General features: G+C 39.3%; 1 protein-coding gene across 3 annotated transcripts in view; it reads left to right on the plus strand.

Moving 5' to 3' along the window:
- Positions 1-13,384, plus strand: part of LOC124264180 — a 56,886-nt gene extending 43,502 nt beyond the window's left edge. For all 3 annotated transcript variants that reach the window (XM_046698921.1, XM_046698923.1, XM_046698922.1), the window contains 2 exons: positions 11,989-12,118; positions 12,973-13,384. In XM_046698921.1, coding sequence (XP_046554877.1) covers positions 11,989-12,118; positions 12,973-13,068 — 226 coding nt within the window. In that variant the 3' untranslated portion in view covers positions 13,069-13,384. The remainder of the gene's footprint in view (positions 1-11,988; positions 12,119-12,972) is intronic.
- The last annotated feature ends 2,314 nt before the right edge of the window (positions 13,385-15,698 follow it).

Below are 15,698 nucleotides of genomic sequence, written 5' to 3' on the forward strand. Positions count from 1 at the left end.
ACTCTACCTGTTTAGAAACTACATGTACTATTACTATATTGATAGTCTAAAACTCATTCCGTTCATCTCTGCTTTAAATTCTGAGACGAATGGTTGATACCAGCAATGTACTGTATTTCAGTAGATAAAGTTCATGTTCAGACTCGAAGAAATACTTATGCTATGTGTAATACATTTTCACTCATTCAGTCTCTCAAAGAGCAAGAATGTGCTCATTTTCGTCAGTATGATGAGAATTTCTAGTGTAATTTCAAGGCCCATTTCAAAGTAACGGTATGGTATTTGAATGATGCTTCACTGCGTTGTAGCACGTTGTGTCGTGAAGACAGCATATAATTTTTGTCCTCTCCTTGATACATCTTTTGGCATGATGCTGTTACTGTCGGTGCTCACAAAAAACATGTGTCCTCTGTTTCAGTGGCTCGTATACAATAGAAAGTACAGGCCACAAATCCTGAAATGGTGTATCTACGAAGTCTGAATGACGCCCACTCAGTTCCGTTCCCGCCAAAAATGACGAGACAATGCCTAACCATTGATCACACTGCAACTCGCCGATTGATGATCTCCAGTGAATGAGACTTATAAAGAATGAAGCATTGTATCCTGATACACAATGAAGGTGTAGACCCTCAACATTTGGCTGGTGTTTTCTAGCATGTAATTTCAAGTTAGGTGTTTTTAGCTGATTAAATTTCTCCCACTGTGTGGTTATGTATCAATCTAATTCTGGTTCACTGATGCATGCTTGACGTCTACATAGGTGCGTGGCCATGTCGAGTAAACAATGTAAAACCCTCAATCAGCTCGTCTATTAAATTTATTAAAATGGTGGTATGTTTTCTGTTTCATTAATTTGTAAATATCGTTTTATTTTTCGTGTCCCATTATTCAGTATCCATGTTAATTCAATATATTGTCGTGTACATAAATCTGTTGTCTGATTTAGTTAGATGCAAGATCGCTCCCGTAGTCCAGTGGATATAGTGTTGGCCGATAGCGGAAGGTCGCATCATATGCAAAAGTCGAGAAGAGATTTAGTTAATTCACTACCTTGTGCTATACATTAGTTTGTTAAGAGGATGAGACACGATTTGTGGACTAATCTTAATGGCGCCATGGTATCCGAGGGTTGGGTGGCACTGTATATGAAGCTGGCATTGTCTTTGTGTACAAACACACATAGACAAGAGCGCACCCACACGTGAAAGTGCAGTTTGCCTGAATCCCCACCCTCCCCCTTACGATATATTTGATATCACAAAACGAAACTGGTATGCAATAGGAATTATTTTGATCTCACTGATATTCTGACACACAACACATTTATTGACACACTTGAATGGTCTTTATTTTCATTTATTTGAACATTGACTTAGAACGATATCTTTGAGCCTGAAAATTGTTTTATCTAATCTAATTGATTATTAGAACTATCAAGAATATCTATTCCTTCCACTGCAAAACCAATGACCCTATCATCAACTAAGCACAAGTCATCATCCGCGATATAATAATAACATTATTTCCATTAATGTTGGAAATTGGTTAAAATCTCATAATTGATGATTGGTTCATTACCACCGATCAATCATCTAAAATAATTGGTTAGCGTCATTTATGAAATTTGTTTATGCACAAAAAAATAAGGAAACAAACATGTAGTTACTCTGGAGCTTTTTGGGCAAAATTTCACATCTTTAAAGGATGACTAGTGTGTTAGGAACATAAATTTCTTGGTGTCTTTAAGATAAATTCAATCATGGCTTGGAACGAGCTTGTAGTGCTTATGAAATGTAACAGACAAAACCAACCTTGTGAAAAATATTGTTGATGAAAACAAGTGTTCCAGAATTGTTTGTGTTCGATTATGTTAAAACATGATCGATTGCTTGGTCGTTTAGTCACTGCGACCAATCTTCGATTATTTCAATTAATCGGACCACCACTAATTTCCATAAACTCTTGACCAACAGATATACCTATTAAGGTACAAGATTCTATCATGCTCTGCAGTTCTAACATAAACATGGAAAATAACAATGGACTAATAATACACCCTTGACGAACACCACTAAATGAATCAAAGAACTCATACAGATTGTGTATTATGATGTGTATTTAATACGACGCAATAATGAAGAAGTCCTAAAGTTAGTTCTGTGTTGTGTCTATAAATAGACTTTGAACTGTGAACTTCTACAATGATAACACTTACACGCATCGAGGTATATCTCAGAATATTATGTCACAGTGCCATACCTTTTATAAGATATGCTTTAAATTGTTTCTTTACGAAGCAAAGCACGAGGATGGCGCTTCTCGGTTCTTCTAGGTCCATTCAAACACATCTATGAAGCTGTTTTATCGATTATAGGAAAAAAAGTCCATGGTAAAAAAGTACCGCCAAAAAGTCCCCCAGAAAAATAGTTATTGCAAAAACAGATTAAATTGATGTTGACATCATAGTTACTGTAAGGAAAACATAAAGTGCTTGTGTATAGTGACTATAAAAGACATGGATTAAAATACTTAAGTTACCCAAGAATAATGATATTTCAATTGAGCAGATCTAATCCAGGATATAGCTTGAGTACTGTAAGTCAAATAAAATGTGATTTTAGGTGATTGAATCAATGAACTCGACAATTATAATGCAATTTTAGCTGAATGAATCAAAGAATAATTAGTGTTCACAACAAGAATGTTTTAAAAAACAAACTGGCTTTTTGGGGGTATATAGATGTATTCCTGAAAACTAGCGAAAAACATTAGTAACCATTTCATCATGGAAGTCATTCAGACCAACAAGGGTGGCTCGAAGCTGGTGTTGAATGGTCACATGTACACTAAACATGCAACTTGCAAATCAAAGATTGTTTGGAAGTGCAGATGCTTGTCAATTTACGTTGTTGTATGTGAATAAAGTATGAAAAACCCGCAGATCTAAGGTTATTTTAATATGGTTATAAAAAATTAAAAGTAGGACTTTAGACCGAGCTTGATTCACCACTTGAGTTGTGTTAAAAGTTTAGTTCGCCATATTCTCTGACCCTGACTTATGCATGTCAAGTGTATGTAGGGCATGAGATATCATCGTGGCAGACAGGGGCTTTATGGTGCAGTCTCTCAAGTCAAAACATTGAGTACACAACAGCCTTATTTCCTGTTGACTGGGTTCCGTCCTATTGCACAACTTAGTACAATAACCAGTCCAGAATTGTGAGACCAACTCAATCAACTGGATATACAAATATCAATCAGTATTATTTGATACATCTATTCACTTGTATATTGCAACTCTACGGTTCTTCTAATCCTTGCCAACACGTGGTGCAGCGTGCTCTATCGTAGAGCGTGTTGTGACAAACGGAAATCTGGAAATCGTGGAAATCTCAAAACGAGTCTCGGCTGCTAGAAAATTTGGCGCATTCGTCACCACTCGCCCCTTTCCGTAACGTCCAAGAAGACTCGTCCCCAACTCGATACTTTTTATGTGCGAAAATACGACAAACCATTCAGAACGCGTGTAAATGAGCGCGGTGCTCTGATAAAAATAATCCCGAGTACTTAAATCGGTTATGGCATTATGTCATTGTTTAAAGAATCATGAAAAATATATCTCGTCATATTGAAGGTACAAAGAAGGAAGCTAAAAGGATTTTGCTGCCTTTTATGAAGTTTTTAATAAGAATGATGCGATTGACGTTGAGAAATTCAAATACACGCACGTGCGTTTTTTGACATAACTGCTCTCGTGGGTCCCACTGAGTGTATTTCTGATGATCTTGCGGGCTTGTTATGGAGATTGTACGTGCGCTTCGACCAATTGTAGGAAACGTAATTATAAATCGCTACGAGTTTCAAAACAATAATATCGTATTTGTATGTAACTAATCAACCTTAATCTTTAACATTGAGCTTATATTTCATAGCTCTGGGGATATTTTAGTCTGTTTTTTGGTTATTCAATGTTTTTTCAGCGAAATCATTTGGAATTCCAGTATCTGCTTTGGGATGTAATGTAGCTGAATTTTTTCTTTTTTTTCTTTTTTTTCTTGTATATTCAATAAAACAATTCCCATTTGTGATGATTAAACCCTATTAAGAAAATTGACATAATTGGAAATATAAGGCGAACAGCTGGTAATGATTACATTAGAATACAGTATGTCTTTAACAAATATCTTTTTCTCCTTCTTTTAGTTGTATCAAAGAGGTTTAATTCTTTAAAACAAATAAGTAAAAAACACCCCCAAAACAACAACCTAGCAATACAATGTACATGTGATTTTTAGAAACATTGGAATCAAACAGGGATAGAGTTATCGTTCTTGTCTAAAGCAGTTCTGATGTTCATGCGCCAATATGAAATCTTTCCAGAGGGGCAAGAGTCGATATGCGGCTTCTCCCGGAATAACACGAGTTGGTGCAATCACGCGTCAGCATAACTGAAAGGAAAGGGTAAGGGAGGTAACTTGAGTTACATTGCGACACCTGTCACCACAGCCAGTGTTAATGGACACGAAGACGTTCTTCCATCAAAATAATATTAAGGATTTCTTTTGCGTGCCAATCATTGAATTTCTCGCAAACCTCATCATTATTCATAGTTCTAGCCGCCATGTTGTTTACATTGTCACCCCAACATTGAGGCTGGTCTAGATCTCGCATTCTGATTGGTATGTAGGACCTAGCAGCTTAGTCAATCAGAATGGTAAATGGGACCGTAGAACGGGTAATTTGAGATTATAAGTACCAGGGTAATGCATCCAGGGGTAAGTAAAGGTTTACCAAAATGCGATTCCTGGGGGTATGGAGTATGACCGTCTACAGTGATAGATTTGGATGATCTTTCAGTGACGTAGCTGCATTTGTTCATGTGTGACTCCAGATACACCACGTAACCTGATCCCAAGTTCCTCTGTACTTTACACGACCACCAGGGAGGTGGTTGTTGACCGTACCAGGAGAACTGGAGCTAGGGACGATAGTGGAGGCTGAAGGAGATATAAAAGTGGCTATCTACGCAGGTGAGAAAAGATGTTATGGGACAGAAATACCTGAATGCGTCATCGTGTACAAGTCCCAACTTATGCCTTTCATATGTCTTTTATTGAGATTTTATATCGCAATTAACACAGATACCCTACTAAGACACAGTCTCCTGACTCCAATCTAACCAGGTACACTAGTTAGATGTGACGAGGCCACTGACATTCCTCTCTCCGGACAGACGCTCAAAGTAATGTGTTTTGCCCACTGGTTTTGAACATATTTGTGCATCAATGTTGATTCTGAGGGGAGAGAACTTGGGCTGGGGGGATGTAGTGATTGCTGACAGGATGATACCATGGTCTTTATATACAGGTGAGAAATGATACGTTATAAGACTTAAATACATGTATCTCTTGTGGTTCTGCCTTAACAAACATGTTGTGACTCACTACTACTGACATTTGACTAATACAGAGACGTGCTTGAATGCATGTGTTTCTGCTTGTAGAAGTTCCAACTTGAGACTGACTTATTGTTCTAGCTCATTGACATATCATGTCGCAGTTAACATGGATACCCCAACCATACACAGTCAACTGACTCCGATGTAACCAGTTTTATGTTTTATCCCCGTTATGCCGAGCACCAGGCAGGGTACACTAGTTACATATGGCGGGGTCATCGATATTCCTATCTCCCGACAGACGGTTTATCAGCTTGATATGGTCCATTGATGTCATTTGCTTAGACTACGCTCAAGGTAATGTGTATTGTCCACTGATTTTCAACAGATATATGCACTGATGTTAATGCATAGGAAATCACAAATAATCTTTGATAGATATTTAGTAGAAGAGCATGGTATGAACCAGGATACTTTCAGTAGCATCTGCTTGCAGAGCTTTGTTACTGGTCTGATACACAGTGTTTGCCGATATAGTTGAACCATCTTTGCATCAGTGAGATGACTGCAATACATTATACAGTAGGGAGTTGATGGAATCTTAAGTTGATACAAAACTATTTCTGACGATACTCTGACGTTGGATTCATACTACCAATGATCGTCCAAAGAAACATTTAGAATTATGCATAGCTTGAGTTATAAAAGGAGCAATGTCATATGGATCGATTATTTAACCACGACCTTCCCGTCGATACTGAATGAAACACCAGCCTGTGGTGAGATGAGTTGAGATGTCACGGATTCGTCCTTGACAAAGTGTTGGCGTATTTCTCAGATTATCGGATGATAATACATGCATAGCTTCTGTTTTAGTTTTAGCTTCGCCTTGAATGCATACAGAGAAGCTTTTGGGTAGTTTGGTATAAAACTGACACCGAAGTCTTAGGTTCATTCTACGCTTAAGTAAAGATAGTGAAACTTAATCTTATGGATGGAAACTATTTCTGAAATACTGTTTGAGGGTGCTAAGTCTCTCTCACTATGACCAGTAAAGGCTTCTGCTTCGCGGCAAAGGTTTGAATACACTAGTCACAGTGATTTGAAGATAACCCTGTTTGATATTCCGATATGTAACATCATGATTGCCTTTCTGAATTAACGAGACACAGGTAAATATGCCACCAAAACCCAGTTATTCTACCCTAAATGTGTACGAGATCTGTAGTTTGTGGTTTTTCACTCTCACGGTAGTTGGTCGCCTGTCCATGTCTTCAGAGTGTAGATATATGACGTGTCTGTAGGTGGGTATGATGGCGTTGTTGCAGGAGACGGGATGGTCATCGGATTGGACACGAGGACTCGGATGATCGTCCACCGATCAATAAATGTGATGGAACCTTTCACTTCATGTTCACCACAAGAGTAAGTATGATGTTCACATGATGTTTGCTGTTTGCAACAGTTGTGTAATCAACCTGGTTGTAGGTTCTGGCTTAACATGATCAACCAACCTTGATCGTCAGATTAATGCTCATTCCATTCAGTGTGTGTAATGTTTAATGTTTTCTTTGAATTTCTACTACTCTGTGCTGGCTAGATCAGGCCTTTGTTTGTTGAGTTATACGACAAACAAACTGCATGAGTTATATGCAAGGTGAAACTGGTATTATTCGTAACTGATTGTATGAGATCAACTCTTGATTATGAACCTATCTCACCTGATTCGGGACAACTGCGTTGGCCTACCTTTCACAAGCTTGCCATTCTTGTTTTCAAGTGAAAGTGCTCCCTGTCCACCTAATGATACCGATAATTCCTTCATGTAGTCGAATACCAGGTTCTCTCTGACTAATGACAAAGATTGTGTGTTTAAAACACAAAACAGCTATATAATGTGCGCATAAGAGTATGACCGTGACGGGGTGGCTCCATGTTAGTTCCGAGTAGATAGTGATATCACTGTCCGTTCTTGAACCCAGACGACTTTAATGGCTCATCCGGAAGGATGATAACATTTGTGGAGATATGAGGTGTGCCGAATCGTAAAAATAACGTCCATTTTTTCCTGTTTTTATAAGAATATTGATTGGCATTTTACCAGTTACATGTGTGAGATATATTTTGTCTGTAATGAAACAGACTGTTATCTATATGTATCAATTTTGGGTTCTTTTACAGAAGCAGGACAATATTCAGATATCTTTAAACTGATATTTTTTAGTTTTCGTCATTGGTGGAGTACCTAACAAAGGCAAGATGATATTCACTTCTTGTTTCTGACATCATGCATGTTAACTATAACAATATAATGCTGAATGTTGTCCATGAAAAAACACCAATGTACTGCTGACCGTTTCGCCTACAACTTGCAAATAATCAACTCACGGCTCCCAATAAGCATAAATCTACTTTCAGTTCAAATATCTACTGACATGCCAAGTTAAATCAATGGTCAGGTACACTTTAAGCACTGATTTCTAAGAAAGGCCGTGTGACGAAGCCATGGGTTAAGCTCTGGCATGGATTTTCTGCGAGTAGTGTATTTCTGTCACATATCTAAAAATGCTTCCGATGTATAAAATAACTGATGCCCTTTATAATATCATATAAAAGAAATGAATAATATATAAAACTAGCAGGAGATTGCATCAATTTTGTCAGTAAATAGGTTTCAATATATACACAGATAACTTTCAGAGGTTGTGTATCATCAATTAATCCAATCCCTGTCTCTGCTGTTGTCAATTTTGAAGTGCAGGACATGGATGTTAGCAGCGCCAGTAAAATACACTAAACGCCAAAAGAAACGTTACCCTCCTCCCTTAAAGACGGAGGTACCTATCTTCAGCTGACGTTGTGATGCGTGGACGTCCATTTCTTGGTCTGTCAACGGTGATCCCAGTCTGTCTGAAGCCCTGAACAAGTCTTATAACCATGAAACGGTGGCATCCGAGGGCCCTGCCAACAGCATTGTATGTCGACCTCACCTGCACCATTACAATGGCTCTTGCTCTCTTCAGCTGTTAATCGTGGCGGGCGGTGGGGTAGCCTAGTGGTTAAAGCGCTGGCTCGTCACGCCGAAGAGCCGGGTTCGATTCCCCACATGGGCATAATGTGTGAAGCCTATTTCTGGTGTCCCACGCTGTGATATTGCTTGAATATTGCTAAAAGCGGCGTACAACTAAACTCAGTCAGTCAGTCAGTTAATCGTGGTATATTTCTTGTACTTGTGTATCGTATCATCCATTCTAGGCTGTCTTTATACCCAACAGAATCATTCTACATGTGAAATGGATGCAAATACTGCTTGAATATTGCTGCGTTTTGACGATTGATGTTGCTATGTATAAATAGAAAATGGAAAAATGTTACTTTGCAAGCAAAATGTTTATCAAAGATAATTTTAGATGTTAAGGAATGTGAATCAAACATTTCTCATTATAGAGTAAAAACGAACTATCAGTTTGCAACTTATGTCACATCACCCCGCACGACATACTATCAACCGTCACTTGACGTGTTGATTGGGCGAGAAGTGGAATTTTCAGGTTTTCCCTCGACCGGACAGTGGTTGCAACAGAAGTTAATGTTAATTGTTCCACCATAGATTGGGGCAGAGAATATTGAGTTTACAAACTCAGAACGAGCAGAAGTTGGTGTCAGTGATCTGCTAGCAGTGACTGCATTGGATTGAGACGGCATGGTTTGCGGAAGGGCAAGGTCACCATCATAAGAAATGACGTTACTCAGCTGACGGTGTTGTACAGTTGTGATACTAGAGTGATTGTTTACGCTCTGCATGTTTTTGTGTCCCGAAATCTGCATTATCTCAGTCCCAGCAACACCAACGGAGCGAAGAGATTGAATCATGGTCTTTCTAGCTGAATGGTTTGTTAAACATTTGCCAGTAATGCCAACTGAACTAGCCATTCTCATCATTATAGAACCACGTTTATTTTTGCCAACGGGGCTGCGTTTAAACCAAGGATGGTTAATATCTTTTGGAACTAACTTTGAATTTGTGGCCAAATAGAAAGGCGTGTCAGGAGAGCAGTAATCTCTAGGACGAAGACTGGCGTACAACTTGAACAGCATTCGTGACCAACTCGTGTTATTCCGGGACAAGCCGATTAGCGAATCGTGCCCCTCTGGAAGAATTTCATATTGGCGTAGGAACATCAGAACTACTTCAAACAGGAACGATATATTCCTGTTTCATTCCAATGGTACTTAATTTCACCGAAGTACTCATACATTGTATTGCTGTTTTTGGTTTTGCTATTTATTCTAAAGAATTAAACCTCCTTGGTACAACTAAAAGATAGGGAAAAAAACATATTAGTTAAAGACATATTCTGACGTAATTATTACCAGATATTCGCCTTATATTCCCAATTATATTTCTGAAAAGGGTTTAATAATCACAAAAGGGATTTGTTTTATTGAATATGCAAATAAAATTTGTAAACAAAACCCCGCAACATTAAATCCCAAAGCAGAAACTCAAAAAATGACTTTTATAATATTTCTCAAACTGAACATACCTGTAACCTTGCTGTCATACCACAAGTGGACTTTTAACTGAATTCTCTGAAAAATATATGAATGACCACAAGAAGGTCAGACTAAAATATTCCCAGAGATGTGAAATATGTGCCGAATGTTAAACATTAAAGTTGATTAGTTACATACAGATATAATATTATTGTTTTGAAACACGTAGCGATTTAAAATTACATTTCCTAAAATTGTTGGAAGCGCACGTACAATTTTCATAGCAAGCCCGCAAGATCGTCATAAACACCCTCATTTGGACCAATGAGAGCCGTTATGTCAACAAACGCACGTGCGTGTATTTGAATCTCTCGCCGTCAATCGCATGATTCTTAACAAAAACACCATAATAGGCAGCGAAATCCTGTTAGCTAAGTTCTTTGTACTTTCAATATATATATTTTTCATGATTTTTTAAACAATGACATAATGTCATTAACGATTTAAGTACTCAGGATTATTTTTACCAAAGCACAGCGATCATTTACGCGCGTTCTGATTGGTTTGTCGTATTTTCGCACATAACAAGCATCGAGAGGGGGACAAGTCTTCTTGCAGGTTACGGAAAGGGGCGAGTGGTGACGAATGCTTGAACAGGGATACGGGACAGCTAGCGTCGTTAATGGCCCATGCACGGGGAGCGACGTCTCCGACGTTGCGGATGTCATTGCTGGTGCGGGTTTTGGTTTGGCGTTCATTATACTCCAAAAACTCCTCTCAATCAGAATTTGTTTTCACTTGAATGTCTCCTCATCTCATCAAGTGATGTGGTTTAACACTTCGGATGCCAAAATGCCTGGTATTGTTCCACCACAATGTGTTTTATATCGCCTCTGGATTACTAGGACCTAATTTTCCGAAATCGTCTAGAGTGTTTGGATTTCCCCCTGGTGGCAGACTTCCAGCCCTATTAGGTACGTTGCCGAGCCCCTCACGCTTCAGGATCTGTAGTTGGTAGAACCTCGCGTAGTTTGGAGAATTCCCTGTCATTCAGTAACGACCTTTCCCAACCCCTAGCTTTCAAATATCTGTCAAAACTCGACAGTTTTGATGTAAGTGAGATGGACTCATAACCCTCGCCGTAAGATTTCTTTACTTCAATGAAAAAGGTGCACAAAATGTCATACAGTTCTGGCGGGGGTATTGTTTCAACTGGTCTTGTGTCGCCATTTGACTTCATGAACTTCAATGTTCAATGGTTGAGCAATCATAGTTGAAAGAACTTTCATCATTTACCTCCTCAAAGAAGTAATATCTTTCATCAATACTTCCAAAATATCCTCCGGTAGGGAAAGCTAATCATAGTTAGTCGGAGGGGCCAATGATACAGTTTCAGGAACCACAGTAAGTCTGTGTCTGTGTACTTGACTTATTTCGCCATCCAAATTTTGACATTGAAAACAATGAATGTACCGAGAGGTTTAACGATGGTAGTGACTCTCCATCGGATTGTTCCATCGATTTTGACGGAGTCATTCACACAGCAGACGAACTTTTATTTATTAGCAAAAACTGTAAAGTATCTAGAATTTGTGATTGAAAGGTATACTCATGTTCTTGTAGATTTAATATTCAACATTTGTGTTTTTGTAATATTTTCCAGCAATCACGATCATGTGATTGACGGAGTAATTGACGAAGTAAAAATTGTAGAATGAATGAATTCACGTGTTTGTTATGAATAAGAAAGTAGTTCCGTCACAACATGACCTAATTGAGTGGTCATCGGTTATCCAGTCAAATCGTTATAATGCCAGGTCAAATCATTACGACACGGGTCAACGCAATACGAAACTCGTGTGACGTACGAGAATAATATGCACCTACCCATATGAACACGTGGGTAATAAAGTTAATGACATGTTTATCTACAACTAAAATACAGGCTACACATATTTACGGATAATCAGTCGACATGTGTGTTGTTTTGATAGCAAAGACACAACTCTCACATGGAGGGCACATAAAATGGAGGAGAAAATACCATTAAACTAGGTGGGTGTATGTACACACTCTGTACTTTATTTCAGTCTGAACATGAGTCCTAAATTCAGCCCCATGGAGATTGTAGAGAGAGCCAAGTCCATTGTCGGTCCCAGGAATCCTGATGGACCGGTGGACATTGTGTTCTGGTGCTGCACAGACATGACATTGGACGAGGTAGGTGGATATTGAGACCCTCTGATCCTAATAAGAGCTGACCGTACACTGACCTTCTTACCTTATCGATCGAGAGTGGTCATGGCGTGGATGGTGTTGGTCAGTATGTTTCATCAATGTCACCACTGCTCTACCTGTATCCCTATCTTTATATACAAATGTATATTTGTTCCAATCGTGTCTCCGCTCTACCTGTTTAGAAACGACATGTACTATTATTATTATTATTATGATTATAGGATATTTATATAGCGCACATATCCACGCACTAGTGCATGCTCAAGGCGCTGGTATTTTTTCCCTCGATCATTGGATGTCAATCTCAACGGCACATCGCATTATCAATCTCAACTCCCTGGGGAGTATACAACTCTTGCAGCCACTAGGCGCACCGAGTTATTGTGGCTTTCTCATCCTAACGAGGTACCCATTCACAGCTGGGTAGACTGGGACACAGACTATATTGATGGTCTAAAGCTCATTCCGTTCATCTCTGCTTTACGTTCTGAACGAATGATTGAAACCCAGCTATGTTCTACATTTCAGTAGATAAAGTTCATGTTCCAGACCCGAAGAAATACTTATGCTATGTGTAATAAATTTTCACTCATTCAGTCTCTCCAAAAGAGCAAGAATGTGCTCATTTTCGTCAGTACGATGAGAATTTCTAGTGTAATTTCAAGGCCCATTTCGAGAGTAACGGTATGGTATTTGAATGATACCTCACTGCGTTGTAGCACGTTGTGTCGTGAAGACAGCATACAACTTTTGTTCTCCTACCTCCTTGATATATCTGTTTAGCATGATGCTGTTACTGTCGGCGCTTACCAAAAAACATGTGTCCTCTGTTTCAGTGGGTCGTATGCAATGAAGTACACGCCACAAATCCTGAAATTGTGCGTCTACGAAGTCTGAATGCCGCCCACTCAGTTCCGTTCCCGACCAATTGACAGACAATGCCTGACCATTGATCACACTACAACTCGCCGACTGATGATCTCCTGTGAATGAGACTTATAAAGAATGAAGCATTGTATCTGATACACAATGAAGGTGTATTTCAAACATTTGGCTGGTGTTTCTAGCATGTAATTTCAAGTTGGGTGTTTTTAGCTGATTGAATTTCTCTACTGTGTGTTTTAATATATATATATATAAATCTAATTCTGGTTCACTGATGCATGCTTGACGTCTACATAAGTGCGTGCCATGTCAAGTAAACAATGTAAAACCCTCAATCAGCTCGTCTATTAAATTATTAAAATGATGGTTTGTTTTCTGTTTCATTAATTTGTAAATATCGTTTATTATTCGTGTCCCATCTATTCAGTATCCATATGGATTCAATATATTTTCGTGTACAGAAATCTGTTGTCTGATCTAGTTTGATGCAGATCGCTCCCGTAGTCAAATGGATGTAGTGTTGGCCGAGAGCGGAAGGTCGGTTGTTCACACCAAATGTCGTAAAGAGATTTAGTTAATTTACTGCCTTGTGCTATACATTAGTTTGTTAGAGGATGAGACACGATTTGTGTCTTAATGGCGCCATGATATCCGAGTTGGATGGCACTGTATATGAAGCTAGCATTGTCTTTGTGTACAAACACACACAGACAAGAGCACACACCCACACGTGAAAGTGCAGTTTGCCTGAATCCCCACCCATCCCTTACGATATATTTGATATCACAAAACGAAACAATGCAATAGGGAATTATTGGTGTATGTATCTCATTCGTACATACTACCATGCTTCTTGTGATATTCTTTTGTGAATAATCCTTGTCTATATTTCATTTGATGACTCAAGTGATTGTTAATAGTTTGTCCGCTTAATCTGTTATTGAAGTAGAGTGAGTGAGTGAGTGATAAGATGAAGTTGGAAGAAAATTTCTCTGTTTAAAGGTAGCTAACAAGTTGCAACAAAATATACTGTTTGCAATATAGCAATAAAGGTTTTTTGAATTTTTACCCCATTATTCATGGGGTCGCTCTGCTGACCGAGTTCTGACTGTAAACGAAACATGGACTCTACTCACCTTTGGACAACCCAGTTTTCTGGTCGACCATATTGTGTTTACCTTTACACTACAAGCTAAGCTTTGAGGCGACATGTGTATAGTGTTAAGTGGATCATAGACTGCGTATCTCCAAAGTAAGCTTTGAGGCGAGATGGATCCATATTGTGTGGACTATAGACTGCATATCTGCAAGCTAAGGTTCGAGGCGAGATGGGTATAGTGTGGATCATAGACTGCATATCTCAAAGCTACCTTGAGGCGAGATGGATCCATATTGTGTGGACTATATCTCCAAGCTTAACCCTTGAGGCAAGAGGATTATTATTGGGACCATAGACTGCATATCTCCAGTCACGATATGGTGATGTCAGGTTAAATGTTAACCACTCACTGCATATCTCCAAGCTACCTTGAGGCGAGAGGGGTATAGTGTGGACCATAGACTGCATATCTCCAAGCTAAACCTTGGGGCAAGAGAGGTAAAGTGTGGACCATAGACTGCATATCTCCAAGCTACCTTGAGGCAAGAGAGGTAAAGTGTGGACCGTAGACTGCATATCTCCAAGCTACCTTGAGGCAAGAGAGGTAAAGTGTGGACCATAGACTGCATATCTCCAAGCTACCTTGAGGCGAGATGGGAATAGTGTGGACTATATATCTCCAAGCTTAGTTGAGGAGAGAGGATTATTATGGGGACCATAGACTGCATATCTCCAGTCATGATATGCCGATGTGACGTTAAATGTTAACTCACTCACTCACTCGCATATCGCCAAGCTACCTTGAGGCGAGGGGGGTATAGTGTGGACCATAGACTGCATATCTCCAAGCTAAACTTTGAAGGGAGAGGGGTATAGTGTGGCCCATAGACTGCCTATCTCCAAGCTACCTTGAGGGGAGAGGGGTATAGTGTGGACCATAGACTGCATATCTCCAAGCTAAGCTTCGTGGGGAGAGGGGTATAGTGTGGACCATAGACTGCATGCCTCCAAGCTAAGCTTCGTGGAGATAGGGGTATAGTGTGGACCATAGACTGCATATCTCCAAGCTAAGCTTCGAGGGGAGAGGGGTCTACTTTGGATTATAGACTTCATATCTCCAAGCTAAGCTTCGATGCGACATGGGTATTTTTGTGAATTTGGAGGCCGTGGCCGAACAGAACACAAAATACCGTGGCTTCTACGTTGAGCGTTTACTCAGAAAGTGGGGGTCCCTAAGGGACACAACTCCATTCAGCTTGCCGCTACCGTCACATAAGGCTACAGGAGTTGTCTCCTATATATATGTATATATATATATATATCTACCATACATGTCCATACACACCACCATTCCCCCCTTTGTTTTCACCGCTGAAAACTGACTGGTTAACACAACTGCAACATTGAAAACTTACTAGAAGCAAACTCTTCCTTTTAAACAAATTACAGTCTTTAGCAGGAAATTTAAATGTCCATATTCTCTTTCAAAGGGAAATAGCCTAATTTGGGCGCATAATATACTGAACCGCCAAAGAAACGTAAGTTGATTTAGAAATGTCAATATTTCTGAATCTGTGG

Source organism: Haliotis rubra, unplaced genomic scaffold (assembly GCF_003918875.1).
Source record: "Haliotis rubra isolate DU_JTF1 unplaced genomic scaffold, ASM391887v1 Scf911, whole genome shotgun sequence".
NCBI lineage: Eukaryota > Metazoa > Mollusca > Gastropoda > Lepetellida > Haliotidae > Haliotis > Haliotis rubra.